The sequence below is a fragment of the Ascidiella aspersa genome, chromosome 8 (assembly GCF_963924565.1).
Source record: "Ascidiella aspersa chromosome 8, kaAscAspe10.2, whole genome shotgun sequence".
NCBI lineage: Eukaryota > Metazoa > Chordata > Ascidiacea > Phlebobranchia > Ascidiidae > Ascidiella > Ascidiella aspersa.
The window spans coordinates 13,735,715-13,753,204 of NC_139454.1; the positions used below are offsets into that span (position 1 = coordinate 13,735,715).

The window sequence follows — 17,490 nt, forward strand, 5'->3', positions numbered from 1 at the left end:
GTTGGTAGCAATTAGTGTTAGTTGATAAGAGAGTTACTTTCAAGTAATCCTACCATTCATTCATACTAGGAAACCACCACTTGAAGAAAGCAGAGCTTGTGTCCTTTGGAAAACTCAGCTCCTTCACATTTTTAGCTATTAATTTAGTTCTGTTTATGAGTTTTTATTAATGTTGTTCAGTAAACTATAATATCTGCATTGTAAAGAATATTATTCATATAAATGCCTCCTAAAAAGAAATTTAAATATGACGATTCATTTATCCAATTTGGGTTTATTGTGATAAACTCTGGTGGTGAAGAAAAACCACTGCGTTTTGTGCCATAATGTTTTGGCAATTTCTTCACTAAAGCCGTGCAAGTTAAAGAGACACTTGGAAACAAACCAAGTTTGCAACACAAAGGTGTGTAGACTCTTCAAACATCAGGGTCAAAGTTTAAAATATACCAGGTTTGATAGCAAGGGAATGTTTTTTAAGAAAAATGTAGCTGGTTTGAAATAGCAATTGCCAAAAAATCCACACACTTTCGGAGAACAGATAGTTTTGCCTTGCTGTAAAATTTTCAAACTTTCTGGGAAATTCTGAACTTGAAAAACTAAAGCAATTGTCCCTATTAGACAACAGTGTTAGTAGGCGAATAGCTGATATGTCAAATAACATTCTGTTACAATTGGTCTCAAAGATGCACAATTCAACTTTAATTTAATTTTTCAATCCAGCTAGACGAAACAACAGACATTGCTAATCTAGCTCAAGTTTTCGTATATGTGTGTTACGTACATGACAAACATTTGCAAGATGAATTCTTGTTCTGCGAACCTCTTGACACAACTACAAAGGCAAAAGATATATTTAACAAAGTTGACAATTTTTTTAAGAATCATGATCTACAATGGGAGCTCATAATTGGTGTTTGCACTGATGGTGCTTCAGCAATGCTGGGATGTCGCTCTGGTTTCCAGACTCTGGTCGAAGAAAAGTCCCCAAATGCAATTGGGACACACTGTATTCTCCATCGTCAAGCATTAATGGTCAAAACTATGCCCGATAAGTTGTCATGCGTTTTTGCCACTGTAATTAAATCAGTGAATTTCATAAAAGCGAATGCACTTAATTCCCGTCTTTCAAGAAATGTGCGAAGAGAGTGATTCTGCATTACAACACGTTTTGCTTTATACACATGTCAGATGGCTATCAAAGGAAAAAGTTCTGAAAAGAGTCTTCCTTTGAAGGAAAGAAACACATGAGTTTCTGAGAGAACGGAAACCAGAACTACACAATAGCTTTTCTGACAATAGTTTTTTAATGCTTCTTGCATTCTCGGTTGACATTTTTGAATCTGTCAACTTCGTCAACTTGGCTCTGCAAGGAAAAGAAATAAACGCTCTTTACTCTCATGAAAAGTTGACAGCTTTTAATACAAAATAAATGCTGTGGCGTTTCAAATTGAAAAAAAAAACTTTGCCCCTTTTGAGATTAATCAATTTTGGGATGATAACAAAATTAAAGCAAATGATGATATTATTGAAGTGATGAAGCAACACGTGTCCATTCTCAGTGAAGAAATCCCACAGTATTTTCCAAATTTAAATGAAGTTGACAAATTGCACCTTTTTATTAACACCTAATTTACACCCAAGTTGCAAAACTTCTTCACCGAGAAATGTGCTGCAGTGACTTTTGGATCTTTTTCCACTCTCCTAAATATTAAAACAAATACCGAAACCGACTGGACGTAGTACACGACATGAGAGTTGCGCTATCTAAAACTAAACCAAACATTGATGAGTTAATTGCAGCAAAACAAGTGCTCCCATCTCATTAAACGCTTACCGTATTTGATAGTTTTTGCTTTTTCTTTCATTCGTGTGGTTTTTGCATTCTTCCTATACCATTCTTTGATTTTAATATGGCCGCGAAATATCAAAATAAATGCAAATGGTCCACCAGGCAAATTTTTAAAAAAGTTTGGGAACCGCTGTGTTACAGCAATTGCATTCCTACAAGGCAATGTTAAAAAAACAAATGTCAAACTAGAACTTATTTTGCTGAATATATTAAACATATAACCACGAAATTTTAGGAAAATGCTTTTGTTTAACACAGCCTGACATAAATTAACTATTTTTGTAATACTCACGAAAGCAGTATAATTTTTAGTTCTTGAATATTATGCGTGTACACAATCTGGAAATCATAGCTTAACTCCAATATAACATTTATTTATAAAATGACGAAAATCCTGTGTTTTTCTGTTGATTCTACTATACAACTGTATTTAATTATTGTTGCTTTATTGGTCAGGTTTTCAAAGCAGAACCTTTGATAGAACTTCGACAAGGTAATTCTGACCACACCCAAGAATGCCACTTTTATCAAATATTTACTGATAAAGATGAAAAAATGGTTCTTCCAAGCACACAACTTCTTCTTGAACAATCCTTCTTAGCATCCGATTTGAAGTTCCGTGAAGTTCCTGTTTGTCTCATTTTACAAATGCCAAGGTATTTTTTAAAGTTGGCAGTATCACAAAAGAACTGTTAAACATACACAATGAATATCATGTAGTGCCAGCTTCACAATGTTTGCATCTGGTTAATCTTGCTACCCAAGATGTGTAAATGAAGATACCTAGGGTAGATGTCCTATTGTCCTGACATCTGTGGCATTTTACGATTCATGAACATGCTGAAATAAGTGAATACCCCAACCATTTTGCCTTGTAGTAGTTCAGTGAAATAAACCTTTAACCAATTGTTTCAAGAAGCGACAATAACTTTGTAAATGCTTAGATGGGGATACAGTTTGAAACCTTGTTAAAGTGTATTAGTTTTTGTTTTGATAACTAGCTCTAATGTAACAATAAACGTTTGGTCAGACTTGATCTTTTTTACTGTGATGTTCATTTAAGAATGCACACATGTTTCCAAATTGGTTTTCATTACCTTGTATCCCATTACGAAAATGTATCCCATTACATTTATCCAATTGGTTACTGTTAAGGTTCATGAGTCTCTTCAGCAACTCTGTTTAATAAACAGGCGTTCTAGATAGATACTCTTATATTGCGAAACTCTTCATAGATAGTTTATAGTTGTCTCACCTAAACCTAACTTAATAAAGGATTCGCATTGTGAAATCTAACGCCCCTACCGAAAGTATTTAATAAATTTTAGGTGTATCAGGCTACGAAACCAAAACATAAGCATTTTATACGTTATGCAATAAGGATACAACATGTAGTAACTAAATGTATTTATTTTCATTTTATTTATTTGAGATTTGGAAAAGACTATCGCATGTATAACCGGGTGCGGCCGAGCCTTAGTCTTGACGTGACCGACATGGTTGAAAGACTGCCAAGAAACTGTACAGTTTGCGGCGGGCTCGCCGAATACGAATGCAAACAATGTTCAGTTGAACGTTCTATGCAGGTAAGGACATACAATTATGACTTTTTATTATACGTAGCCTGGTAAGTTAACGTTCTTACTCGTTGTTGAGAGGTCCTGTACTTGACTGCCTTATTAAGCAGTTCGAATGAAATCGCTGCTGGTCATACAACTGAACTTAATCGTCTGGTTGGTTGATATAGGTCGACATAAAATTATCGATGACCATTTCAGTGTGACTTTAAATGGCATAAATTCAGCCTGCTTATTGTTTATTTGTCACCATGAAACGACATTACTCAAAAACGTCCCACGGGTTTTTCTTACGGTTGGCATAGATTGTTACCGAATCTTTATTAAACCTAACCGCGAATGATTTCTATTTGTTTTAAATATCACTGCAGTTGATTAAATACCTATTCAACACATATCGCTGAATGAGAAACCATATGAAAAAGAAATTAAAAAAAAACATGTTACAACAAAATCGGGGTTGGATTTAAAGTGCTTAATTAGGATGTGGCATAACAACTTTAAAATATGACGTTGAAAATCGAATTTTCTGTCGAGGGCTTAACAAATTTCCCGCGTAAACAAATAAAATAAAAACTAGTTTAAATAGATTTTAATTAAGCGTTAATGTATTTTTGGTTATTTGAAATTATTATACAGTCTGACATTATTTGCAAATAATTACTTAAATTAAATACCTATTATACCTTATCTAAGATATTTAATGACCCCTTGCTTTAATTACTACTTTGTCCCTTGCTTTAAATTCATGAAATTGTAAAATTATAGGCAGTTTTAAGACTCTTATTGCCATTAATTAAATTAATCTTGGCTGCTGTTCCAAAAAAAAGCGGCAAATTAAAAGATAAGAAAATGTTATACGGCAATGTTTTGTCGGTTAACATATACTTTGTAGGTGTGTCGTCGAATTTTTTATCTGGTTTAATGATATGCCGCTAGTGAAAAAGGTTGCGTTTTTCTTTTAAAGGACTTTTACTGCGATGTTACAGAAATTATGAAGACGATTTAATTTTGGTCTTGTAAGCAATACGCCTAAGGGCAAGTAAATCAGCTAAACGCAAGTAAATCAGCTAAATTTATATTGTTTGTTAAATGATGTTGGACTTGCACGGTCTATTAAAACTGTCATAAACTCATAATTTTGCGATGTTCTCCATCATATGCGCCTCACTGCCTTTTCAGTGTAATATTTTATTTTCTCAAACTATCTTTGTGCATATAAAAACTAGAACGCCTAATCGCCATATTGTGACCTGTCCAGCTTTATATTTTTTGACAAACTGTTATGTCTACTCTAAATGGTTAATTACTTTCCAATTGTGAGCTTTTAAGCTTCCACATGTAACCAATCCTATGTGTCTGCTCTAAATCGCAAATATCACGTCTCTTACAGCAATGTACTGTTAGAGACACCATAAACTTGTTATGTAAGAGAGAGACCAATATCCAATTTTTTTTCGAACCTTTTTTGTATTTCATAAGGATTATAGATACACGATAATTTTCCAGTGAACTTTTGGGGAGACGATGAATAACAAACCTTCTGTTGCAGTTTTTGTTAAAGTTTACGCCCCTTTTTCACCTAAAGAATTACTCGCCTTATATTTCTTTTCAGGATCATATAAGCTCCTACTGCGAACAATGCGCCAAGATATGTCATCAACATCCTATGCGAAAAAAGCATGCATTCAAAAAAATGGATTTGCCTGACGAATACAGGTTATTCAATAGTTTCTGTACTTCGCCGGAAACATTCAAGAGACATACAAAATCAGTCAATTAATTAAAATTATTCGAGCAGCAAGGCAATGCTAGAAAAATCTAGCCTGTCGTGAGGTTCGAACTCATAATTCCGGCCATACTGGGGCCGTCGCTTTACCAACTGGGCTACACAGGCTTAGAGCGAAGCGAGTCGAGATACAACCATGACACCATTGTCTGCTGCATCTTGATAGTACAAACAGTTTCCTTCTAAAAGCAATCTACAGCCCCATTTTAGGTCAACGAATCCTACATAGTTATACGTGTATCGACTGAGATTTTTTTACTTGCTTGCGTAATCGATCGACTGATTCGGTTAGTCCCTTTAAATATCGGTGTACTATTATACTATTAGTACCTTAACGTCGTTAAAAAGGTTGACTCTCCACGGTTAGATTATCATTAGGGCGATTATTTTTTAACTTGTCAAAAAAAGTCAAAATTTTGTCAAAATTTACACGAAAGGTCAAAATTTGTCAGAATTATTACAAGTCAGAATCGAATAAAAATGCGCATAAATTCTTTACAAAATGAAAAACAAATAACTCTAAGTCAGCTTTTTAAAATTGTCGTTCAATTTTTTGTGAAATTTGTCGTTCAATTTTATCAAAAAAATGTAGTTTTGATCTATATTTAACGACATTTTAACTGTACAATATCTTCATTCGATCAAAATGTGGTATACGCGAGCAGAATTAACCACCGAGGCCTCTGATTTGGACAAATGTATTAAACAGTATTTTCTGTATTTTTTCGCTTGTGATTTGCAATCGCCTATTTCCTATTCTAAAAATTGGATCTACATTTTTCAAATTTGGCATTTTTATAGTTGTTTGTCTTTTTGAAATGCCAAAATATCAACGAGTATTTTCATGAGTTTTGCATTAACCTTAAAAATAACTGATTTGTGTTGGACCGGTAATCAGTAAAACATCAAAAACGTGTGATTGACGACGCCAAGACACTAGTACAGTACGTTAGACAACAATAGGTCGTTTAAATCAATGTATTTTTAACAGGTCAAAATTTTGTCAAAATAAATTATTTTTCGGTCAAAGTTTGTCAAAATTTTAATGTTTCAGGTCAAAATTTCCAATTTCTTTGGTCAAAAAATAATCGCCCTAATTATCATATATCACATTAGTTTTAGAGGGGACTCTTAAACTTTTTTCACAGCGGACCCCTAAAAATGTTTTTTGCTTCGCGTGGACCACGGTAAGCAAGAAATGTTTAAAAATGACGTCATAAATTGACGTCACAATACAAATAGACTTTAAAAATCTGCAGTTTTAGGTCCACAAAATGTGAAAGGAAAATAGAATCTAAATACATTCAGTGCAAAAACGTTTTATTTTTAATTAAACTCTTTTCTTAGAAAATTTGATTATTTCTTGAATATACATTAGTATTTCAATTTGGCCTTCACGGACCCCCTAACTAAAACTAGTTAACGGACACCCAAGGGGTCCATGGACCCCAGTTTAAGAACCCTTGTTGTAGACGTATATGTATGTTTGTTTTATTATTTTTCGTTATTTATATTTATAATACATTAATTGTTTCAAACCAGGGCAAGTGTTCTTTTATTTCTAGAATATCGTACGTTACCGAATGCGGTATTCCCAGCCGTGGTCAGTATGTTATTCAGCTGAAGATAAGAAAAAAAGCGTTGTACGGTATACGTTTCTTACTTGCTTTTGTGTTTAGATCGTTTATTGCCCATGAAGGAGCAAGGCCGGCTGTAAGACACAAACTTGAGTTGTATGCCGTGGTTTGCATTGAAACAAGTCATTATGTCTCGTTTGCTAAGTAAGTGGCAATGTTTTATATAAAAAAAAACGATATTTGTTATGTCTCCTTTTATATATTCAATTTTTTTACTTTTGGAATTCCTGAAATTATCACATTACCTCTTTTAATTCAGGGTGGTCTAAGATCTTCAGCATATACTGTAGTTTGTTATTTTGTTTTTATTTTTATTGAACATTTTTCATATTTTCTGGATATAGTTGTTTCGCTGATAAAAAAGTTGAAATCACTTAATTAAATAATTCCACTGGCAACTGATAAATCGCCTAACGGGCTTGGGTTTGGATAACCCTGTGATAAATGCGTTTGGCAGAAACCAGGATTTAAAAGTCACAATTAAAAACTAATAGACTAATGACAATGAGTAATTGTTAACCTCGGTAAACAATGCTATATAGTTACACTTATTTAACCTATAACGGTTGTCTTGTTTCACAAACGTCCGCAGGTGTGGAAAGGGTCGAAATGCCAAATGGTGTTTCTTTGATAGTATGGCAGACAGAGTTGGCGAGCAAAGTGGCTACAACATACCCGCGGTTACACATTGTGAGCAATTTGAAGAGTGGCTTAAAACGGACACAACTAAACTACTCGAAATGGACCAACGTGAGATGCCAGAGTACATGCGACGGCTGCTGTGTGACGCATATTTGTGTCTTTATCAAAGTTCAGAAATGATGTTTTATACTTGATGTTAATTGCCGTTTAAACTAGACATAGGCAGATTGACGAAACGGTCCGCCTAGGGCCCAGATGCATTGCTCTCTAAACCAGGGGTCGCCAAACTTTTTTTATAAATGGCTGGATACTGATAACTGTAAAGATTGAAGTTCGTTTATTACCTTGATTATATCGTTAATTGAAGGAAGTGCATCAATAAATGTGGGATTGGGCGTAGTTTGATGACCCCTGCTCTAAACCAGTGCTTCAACCTTTTTTCACGTGCGGCACTTACAAGCTTAAACCAAATTGTCTCCAAACACGCAAAAAAACGAATAAGACAAAACAAAAAATTAGAAAATATTTAAGGTAGTTTAAAGCAAATGAACTTACTAAATTGAAAGCAAATAAACTTACCAAAAACCCGTTATCTTTAACATTGAAATGTCTTGTCCGAAGAGTCCTAGAACTTGCTTTTTTTTAATTTCCGCAAGGTGGCGGAGTATGTATATAAAGGGTTCATAACAGGGGTCGGCAACATTTTTCTAGTCGCGGGTCAAAACCCAACTCAGAAAGGTCTCTGCGGGCCGCACAAAATGTTAACTAAGAATTGTGTTATTAAAATGTTATAACCACTGTGAATCAGGCGAGCCTCGGATCTTTTATTGCACTTAAAAAATTGTTTAATTACATTTAAGGAGGCAGTAAAAGTGTTGGCACAAGGCGCGAAAAAAAAACGTTTGTTTGGTTTAAAATCCACACCTTGTCATCCATAAGTGTAATAAAACTACTTTGAAGAAACGCGATAATTTTAATAAATAATCTAGTTCAGTGTTTTTTAACCTTTGTAAGTCAGGGCACACCTGGCAAGTGAAGCGAGCGCGGTGTTTTTAGGTATACCGACATTTTTTGCAAGTTTTCATTACATTGCCGAAAAAAAATGGTAGAAAATATATGTCCAATATTTTTGAATACGTTTTCCGTTTGTCCGCGACGAACTTGGCAGCCTTCCTCGGCGCAACGGGAACCAGTTCAAAAGACAGCATCAAAACGTAAACAAACCGGATGTAAATAAAGATCATTCGCGCAAAGCGCGAACATTTTTCGCACTTACGTAGTTAAAATAGTAAAAAAAGTATTTGAAATGGACTTGTGTCTAATTGTCAAAATGGCGACGGGACGGATGATTTACATTGGCGGGCCGTAGGTCGCCGACCCCTGGCTTATAATGAAGTGGCATTCGCAACTCACAAAAGTGAATTTTATATTGTAACGTTTAAATAGTCTTCGGAACACAATTGGAATAATTTTTATCTTGCGAAACACGGACAACAGTTGTAAGAACAAAACCTATCCTCGACAATGTCCAAGCATATGTGTTTAATGGTTTGCGTTCTGTTTAGTAAGTAGGTTATACTCGCTAATCGTGAGTTAATGGTTCAATATTAAAGGCTTATTGTGTTTTACTTATGGTAAAACGCCAGTCTTGGAGTTCTAATGGTAAGTATATGTACAGTCCTGTGAAACTTACCTACTTGCTTTACAAGATGCTAGCAAAAACCAGGAATACCGCAGCGCACCATGCGTGTTCTCGCGGCATACCGGTTACAGAGCATTACACTTTTTTTCTTTTTTTTTGCGATTAGCTTGGCGGTCGGACACATAAATGAATGCACACTAAATAATGTTAAGTACATATTAGGCCAAAGCTGCCAAGTATATATTTCTCGCATTGTAAAGCATGCATTTATCTGGTTTAAGTTTGCAAATCTTGCAATTTGATGGATCCAATACACATTGGTCACACTTACAGATAGTTAAAATTACATGACCACATAGGTAGCACTTTTGCACGTCGAGCTTAATCGAGATGCAATATTTCCATGTATTGTAGATACGTTGAAGGTTTGCGCAAAACTGAAAAAAAGGATAATATTTGAATTAAGTTGCATAATTTCCATATTATTCGAGCCATGGTAAACGCAAAATCGCGAAAAAAACGTTGGATTTGAGTTTTTAAAAACATGGTTATAAAAAAGAAATAATTTCTCTTAACATAAGCTGATGTGCAAAATAAACTTGGTGAGGAAAATAGTTCACTATGATATGCTCTACGTGCAGTGGGGTTGTGACACTAACCAATATGATTGTTTATCTGCAACACAAATGAGCAATAAATATGCTGTTGCTACCAGGCATAGTATATTTAAAATAGGTTCGTCTGGCATATATATATTTTTTTTTCAAAAAGGTTTTTTCAACCAACGTTTCGGTTTACTATACGGCAAGGCTTCGTCAGGGACTGACACACATAGCCAACAGGACGCAAAATAAAATGACACAAAGAAAAAAGGAGATAAAAATGTGCGAGACACGTTCAAACTGCACAGCGATAAAACAACGTTCAAAATACAAAGCGATAAGAGAAAAATAGAAATGAGCAATTTAATGCAATGTTAAGCTTTTCCATGATAAAATCCACTAAACAAAAACTATTTTTTTTTTTAAAAAGCAATGAAGTAGTTTGCATAAATCAGTGGACATTTGTCGAAACCCTGTTAATCAAGTTACCGCCAATCTGAAAATTGTGTTGATGGGATTTGCCTTAGTGGGCTGGTGTCTTGTTCATGACGTCATTCATTAGTATTGTTTTTATTCAATGGCCGAAGCATAGTTAGTTATGTCACACAAAATAAAACTCTGTAACAACATTTTCCCCACTAGAGCAACTTAGATAATAATATGATCACTTTTTCTGTATAGCATCATTAGTTACCGAATATGTTATTCTGACATAACAGTTTCACGCAAATAATTTTGTGTTTTTAAGAATGGTGGAAGACTTATCTCACCAGGCTTTTATTATTTTATTTTGTGAACTTTATGCTGTGAATTTGTTTTAAATGTATCGCAATTATTATTATGTTCAATTGTTAAATACATATTGATTTTGTAAAAATTCGTATTGATTAGGTCACCAGCTTTTCAAAAGCGTTTCCACGCACCAGGACCGTTAGAAAAGTAAATAGGAACGATTTTGGGTAATATTTTTATCGCACAAAATGTCGTTTTGGAATATGTTGGGGCAACCGAGCCCTAAAATGCCTTCATTTTTTTCGAATTTTCTGTGGGTTTCCTTATGATTGGCAATGGAAATTTGTCGATATCGTTATCCACAAGGATTTTTGACCTATTATTACGACGATGTTCTGCACCGCATAAGCAACCGTAAATACCGCCTGGTCGGACTTTAGTTGCCTTTTTATAAAAGATGATCAAAATGCTTATTGTATGAGGCGAGTCGTGAAATTTTAGAGATGAGGTCACAAAGCAAATATTCTCAAGAAACTTGTTAAACTCGGAGATGTGCAACTATAGCCGAGTTTAAAGAGATTTAAGGATGTGGCAACAAAGCGGTCGCTCGAAAAAATATCCGATTTAACTATTCTGTGTAAATTGAAAAATCGTCCAATTTCGAAAGATGGGATACGTGATTCCTTTAGCACATAATCGAGATTTGTGGACTATACTTGGTCATTTGCACTTATGAAGGTGATTTGCCGATATTTTAGGGACATTGACCACACAGCTGTATCTGCTAAGAAATTGCGTAAAAAAGTAGCGCAAAGCACGAAAAATAGATTGTTTATTCTGATAAATTTCGAGATGGAGAGTTATTTCTATACCGTAGCATACCAACTCAAAGTATTCAAACAAATTGAATTACGGACTACCTTATTGGAGTCCGTTTTGCCCCGACACTATGCATCGAAAGAAACCCTAATTTCCTTAAAATCTTTTAACTTAAAAAGCTATCGAAAGAAACACTAATTACCAAACAAGTAACTTTGCCTTTACTTGAGCTTTAGTAACAAACACATAATTTTACTGTGCTACCCCTTAGGCTTGTATCAACAACCCAAATATTGACCCTGGCAATTTTCGTTAACGAGAAGAGTGAGGGGTCCGTTTTGCTCCGATTTCCCCTAATTATCCGAGTATTTATTCTTTTTGATCCTTTAAAAACATCTAAAAGGTTTATCAAGAAAAATACCTGTCAGTTAAGACAGTTTTTTAAACCTTTTTTACGTCCAACATTTATAAGTATTCTATGAAATTATAGACACGTTGACAAGTACAGAAAAGAAATAGTTTAGTTACAACAGTTTGTCTCGATTGTTGTTAATGTTATAGTTTTTGAGGCTCTATTCGAAAAGTACAAAAGGAAACAGAAATAATGGTATGTAAAAGATTTTCTGCTCTGCAAATAATAAAACATTTGATATTAACGGTACCTATTTATTTTAGGACGCCCTTTTAAATCTGGAAAGTATGAGCCGGTATGCATCGCCAATAAATCCAGCTATATATCCTCACCTCACCTTGGTTCTTCTTGGGATCGGTATTTTTTTTACTGCGTGGTTCTTCGTTTACGAGGTAAAGCGTGCATGAAGTTGGGCTAAGCCTATACACATATAGCGTTTTAAACTTTTAGCGTTCTGACTGGCTCCTGTGTTAGTTGACGATTGTTCAAACGCTGTGCGTTCCCTCTAAAGAAATTTTCTAAGGAAGCATTTTTGGCGCTCTTTCACTTATGTACGTGAAAAGGTATGCGAAAAACAAAACAAAATAATACCGCATACCACAACGCATATTGTTTGGGTTAGGGTGCGGGTTAGCGTTTGGGTGATGGTGGGTCAAGTAATATTATGTTTATTATTAATAATAACTTGTCCCACCCTCAACCAAACGCTAACCCTAACCCAAACAATATGCGTTGTGGTAAGCGGCATTTGAAGAAAGTTTTTTTTATTAATTTTCACGTACATAAGTGAAAGAGCGCCGCATTTTTTAGTAAGCAAAAATATTTTAAGACTGAGTTAGCTGGGAACCGGGGCATATGAATGTTTTGTGTATGAGGGCGAATCGTTAAAATTTAAAAAGAAAAAATGCTAATTTCAAGATTGATACAATGACGATATTGCAATGAGGTTATAGATTAGCGTAAAGCACAAAAAAATGTTAAACTCTGTATTCTTGACAGCAATTGCATTTATGAAGAGTAGGGATGTTCAAAGTAGAATATTGGATCCTTCGTTTCAAATCCAAACTGAATTCAAACAATTTTGCCGTTTATAATGATAATTGGAACCCAATATAATTTATTCGTTTTACTGGGGAAAGTTGCGCCAAATTTTAAATACGCGATTGGCAAGTTAGAATTAGGGCAAGTAGTTGAGTTGATATGTTAACTTTAACTGAACTATACCAGCTTCAATGAAAAAATGGCCAATGTGAAATGCTCAAAACTGTTGTGGCAATAAATGTAAAGATTTTGTTATTGTGAATTCGAGAATGATGTAAATGCGCACAAGTTTCTGCACAAATTGTCTGGTGTGGCTGCGGAATTGCGCATTTGCGCACCCTAGAGGAAACACTTGACACATGTATTAATGTTTTTTCCTTATTTTTTTTTATTTAGTTTTATACACATTCATAGGCGTTTCATGTTAACACCACATGAACATTTATAGGTGTACAATTTACTTATTGGCTATCCATACAAATTGCCTTAAAGCAAAATAAACAAATTAAGGCCTAAATTAGTAATGGTCGAGCGAAGAATGTATAGCCATATGTTAATTTCCTAAAACAAATTGGGGGTGGTTTGCACCTGCCATACTATGCAGACTGAAAGGAATTACAATGCACCAAGTACAAGCAGAATCGTGAGAAAAAGGCCAGGTCGAAAAGTTAAGGCCTGGGCAGGGGAATAATTCTGGTTGCCTGCTCAGCTGTGACCATATCTGCGAAAAGTGACTTAAATGGCAAAACTTTCTGTCAATAACAAAGTCTAATATATCCTCAGGCACTTGCTCGCAAAGATGTGTGTAACAAAATAATAACTAAAGGTTTGGGCTTTAAAGTACGCTGGGTGCAGAAAAGCCTGCTTTGAGGCAGAATGTTTCACATTTGTGCTTCTAAATGGTTTCTCAATCTTTTTACCTCACAGCGCATCTGGCGAGCAAAACAATCTCTAGTTTTCTGGTTAGGCTGGTATTCTTATAAAATACCTACACGTTTCTATATTTTAGGCCTCATGCGACCACCGGTTAAGAGGCGCTGCATTAATGTGTAATGCCAGATGCAGTTTGCAATTTCCTTAAATGTGTTAAGTTAAAAAGTAATATTCTATCATATAACATGCAATCAGGCGCCAAATGTGGGTGTGCAGAGCGTTTTTTGACCCCCTGGATTTCTTGCAGGGCGTCAAAACGCCCTGGATTTTGCCGAAGTTTCGCGTGCAATTAATGTGCAACTCCACTTCTGTGAAACACTATATTACAGCTAGTGCAATGTACACCACAAGTAGCACAATCGTGGTTCACTAACAGTATGCGCGACTTTCCTGAATAACATGGGGAGAAGTACCATCTGCGAAAGTGTTCGTTTGAACTTATTAATAAACCGAAGCTGCGCTAAAAGTACGAAATACCAGGTCGTGCTAACGTAGCTTAAGCTGATAAGAAATTGGTGTTTAGTGAAAAATCTTCTGTGATAAAAGATGCGTCAAGCCAATTACTGAGGCTAAAAAAGATAAGTGTTAACCTATTTCCTAACTTTTAACCGCCATATAACACAGTGCTTTGTCTAGCGTCACAATTCCTAATGTTTAATATGCTGAGACGTTTGGTCACTCAAATCGATAAATAAGCATAACATTCCGAACACAAGCTTTTAAACGACAAACACATATAAAAATCCTTGTTCAATAACGCCGACTCCTCTCGCACAAGTCTCTTTAATTTTTAATATCGCTATAGCCAAAAAATTCGCCCTCGGTTTGCTCGCTCCTTCTGCAAGTAAACACTGATTAAAGTATATTGGCACTAACCTTCATCCTTCATCATTTTAATACAGGACAAAGCACGCATTAGCTTTAAGTACAATTAATTCTGACGAAATCACATGAGATATAACGGTTGTTTTGAACATAATATACGAATTGCAAAATCAGTTAGCGAGACTTGCTACGTTTTGTTGGTGACGAGCGGTGGCGTATTGAGGGCCGGGCTTGGGATTGAGGCCGGCCCCCCCCCCCCCATTTTCGCAAGTGATATTATCGTTTTTTGTTCGTTTTTGTCAGGGTTAACTTACCGTCCAAAGCGGAAATGTTTTTAATGTAATTGGGTCAGTAGGGTCACATGTCTTAAGCTAATATGAAACCAAAATTAAACGTAAAACGCCGTTTTTCGTGTCTTGTGTGGTCAACTGTAAACGCAGGATGTTTTTTCTCTTTCACCTTTCATTCAGGTTGGTTGATTAGCAAAAATTTATTCTGCCATTGACAACCCTAAGTCAAGCCTTCGTCCTTTTTTCTCGCTAAAAACATCAAGTTAGGGTCGCGCGCTAGTATCCGATTTTGGTGGAACAACGGAATTTTTGTAACTAACACAAATTCTCTTGAAGGTGGTCTAATTGTGACTGTTTAAAGTCCCCTTTTTTATGTAATGATATTTACGGCAAAATTATTTTCATATCCAAAGACCACATGTTTAGTGTGCAGATGTTGCGCAAATCGTGGCATAATAACACCGGGAAAAACAATCTTCGTTTAGTATTGCAGGTGGCGAGAGACGTGCTTGCAATTTAGCGTGGTCCTGTACATGAAACTTGGGAAACTGCGCTGCTGATAGTCAAAACATGATTCTAATCAATCATACATATTCACCGTCTTGGTGTAGTTTTTCGCCTGAAGTTAACGATTGCACACTTAGCGGTTTTAAAGCACGATTGGCTTTGCGTCTTAAAAGGTTTGCTTTTGCTGGACGTTAATTGGCTGTGTCTGGTTATATTTTTATGACGCCATTCCCGTCACTATTTTATGACGTCATTATTCATTAACTTCAGACGGAAAATAGGGGAATTCCCTATGTTGAAATTTCGGGACTGTCTTTTTAAGAACTGGTTCAAAAAACGCCCTGGGATTTTTAAAGTTCGGCGCCTATGCATGCAATCATATAACATGCGATCATTGAACAAATTGCACTATAGGGTTACTCAAGGTCAATTTTAGGCCAATATTAATTTAGGTTACACAAAGCGTTATTGTCAAGTATTGGTTGCACATTACTGCCACTAGAAACTTTGCATTATTTGCAGCACAACATTTATCTGCATAACAGATCGAATTCGTAGCAAAATAGAACCAAAACACTACATAAGTTTTTAAAACAGACTGAATTGCTGAAAAGTTCTTTGTGTTGCGTTGTATATTGGCAAAAAATTAACTTTTGGCAACTACAGGTATTTGTAATTGTTTTGTGATTAATTACCGTCACAATAGGAAATATTATGATTAATCACCCACCCACTTAAAATAGGAGTTGGAATAATTAATAAAAAAGTATACTAGGGTTTGATATTCCAGATTTGCTATTTTAGATCTGAAACTTCATTTTAGAATCACTTGGGATTCTACTTTGAGAATCCCTAATACCCACAAAAATCTGTATTATACAAGAGGTGTTTTTGGGTAAAAATCACTTGGGATTCTACTTTGAGCATCCCTAATACCCACAAAAATCTGTATTATACAAGAGGTGTTTTAGGGTAAACGAAAACACCGCACAGATAGTGAAAAAAGGCGATGAAATGTAAAACTGGCAAATTATGCAAATGGTAGTTTGATTATTGCAGCTTTGTTTAGCTAAAGCTAAACATTAGTTGTTTCTGATACCACTAGGACTGTTAATTTATAAACAAGATCTAGCAGAGTTTCTATTGAAATGTTGTACGAAATTCAGACATTCTAGGGCAAGTAATTATTTTAGCATAATCATTGTGCGAGGCACGACAACCAAGGCAACTTTTTTCTGGTGGGCATCCTAATTCCCTTAACAAATTTGCTAAATTTCATTGATTAGTCTTTACAGTAATGCAGCAATAAAGCTTTTTTAGGTGTTTTGGTACATCTGTTTTTACACTATAGTTGCAATGCTAAAATAATAATGTATGCTTGTTTTTCTAGGTTACTTCAACAAAGTACACAAGGGACTTTCACAAAGAACTGCTGATGTCTATTGTCGGTTCTGTATTTAATGGTTTTGGAATCTTGTTTCTTCTTTTATGGGTTGGAATTTATGTGTAGTAATAAAGTAATATTGTAAAACTTTGGCCATAATTATATCAGATTTCTGTCGTAGGTTAGCATGTAAAGTTGTTTGTATAAAGCAGGGCTGCAGGATCGGGGTAGGACTCTAGTAAAACTAGCGGAGTCCCGGGTCCGACAAGCGAATGGTAGTACCAAATTTTTAAGTGGTATGGCCGCCAATTGTAAATTGTTAAGGTGGAATGGCATGTGGTGGTCCGATGTATTGTGGAGTGGATTAATATATATGACACCCCTATAAGTAAATTGCTGAATATCAACCGTATTTAGTTACGTAAATTGTCGGAATACAGGCGGTAGAGTCGGCGCAGAATCGGACTCGCGACTCGACGAAAGGGAGAGTCGCGTTTAAGTTTTTTACCGTCTTCGCAGACCTGGTATAACTACCAGTAATGTTGTTCAACCGTTTCACAAACTCCTTACAGAAGATTTTATTTTTCATTTTCTTGCTTTGGAATCTGGACTAAAGGGTCCAAAAATGGTACTAAAAAAAGGGAAATACGTGAATAGTCACTGTTTTTGTGGGTTATGTATAATTAACTTAGCCAAGCCCTGAAATACACTCGTGCATTATGAAAATTTATTTTATAAAAAAAACGTTACATTTGCTGGCCCACATAACATACCAGTGGTTTTCTTAACCTTGGTAAAATGGAAATCGT

At 35.4% G+C, this 17,490-nt stretch overlaps 2 protein-coding genes across 2 annotated transcripts in view; both read left to right on the top strand.

The window, feature by feature from the left end:
• Window positions 1–10,562, top strand: part of LOC146136232 (ubiquitin carboxyl-terminal hydrolase CYLD-like) — a 38,771-nt gene extending 28,209 nt beyond the window's left edge. The window contains exons 16-20 of the mRNA XM_083394942.1: window positions 2,306–2,505; window positions 3,282–3,435; window positions 5,042–5,145; window positions 6,895–6,996; window positions 7,445–10,562. Coding sequence (XP_083251068.1) covers window positions 2,306–2,505; window positions 3,282–3,435; window positions 5,042–5,145; window positions 6,895–6,996; window positions 7,445–7,688 — 804 coding nt within the window. The 3' untranslated portion in view covers window positions 7,689–10,562. The remainder of the gene's footprint in view (window positions 1–2,305; window positions 2,506–3,281; window positions 3,436–5,041; window positions 5,146–6,894; window positions 6,997–7,444) is intronic.
• A 1,220-nt stretch (window positions 10,563–11,782) lies between these two features.
• LOC146136233 (dolichyl-diphosphooligosaccharide--protein glycosyltransferase subunit TMEM258-like) lies at window positions 11,783–16,833 on the top strand. Its single transcript, XM_083395811.1, has 3 exons — window positions 11,783–11,896; window positions 11,965–12,093; window positions 16,688–16,833. Exons 1-3 carry the CDS (start codon window positions 11,894–11,896, stop codon window positions 16,805–16,807), a joined length of 252 nt encoding a protein of 83 aa, XP_083251937.1. The 5' UTR covers window positions 11,783–11,893; the 3' UTR covers window positions 16,808–16,833.
• Window positions 16,834–17,490: the final 657 nt, after the last annotated feature.

Coding starts and splice junctions, on each gene's coding strand:
- LOC146136233 (XM_083395811.1), top strand. Junction 12,094..16,687: donor CGTGGTTCTTCGTTTACGAG/GTAAAGCGTGCA, acceptor TTGTTTTTCTAG/GTTACTTCAACAAAGTACAC.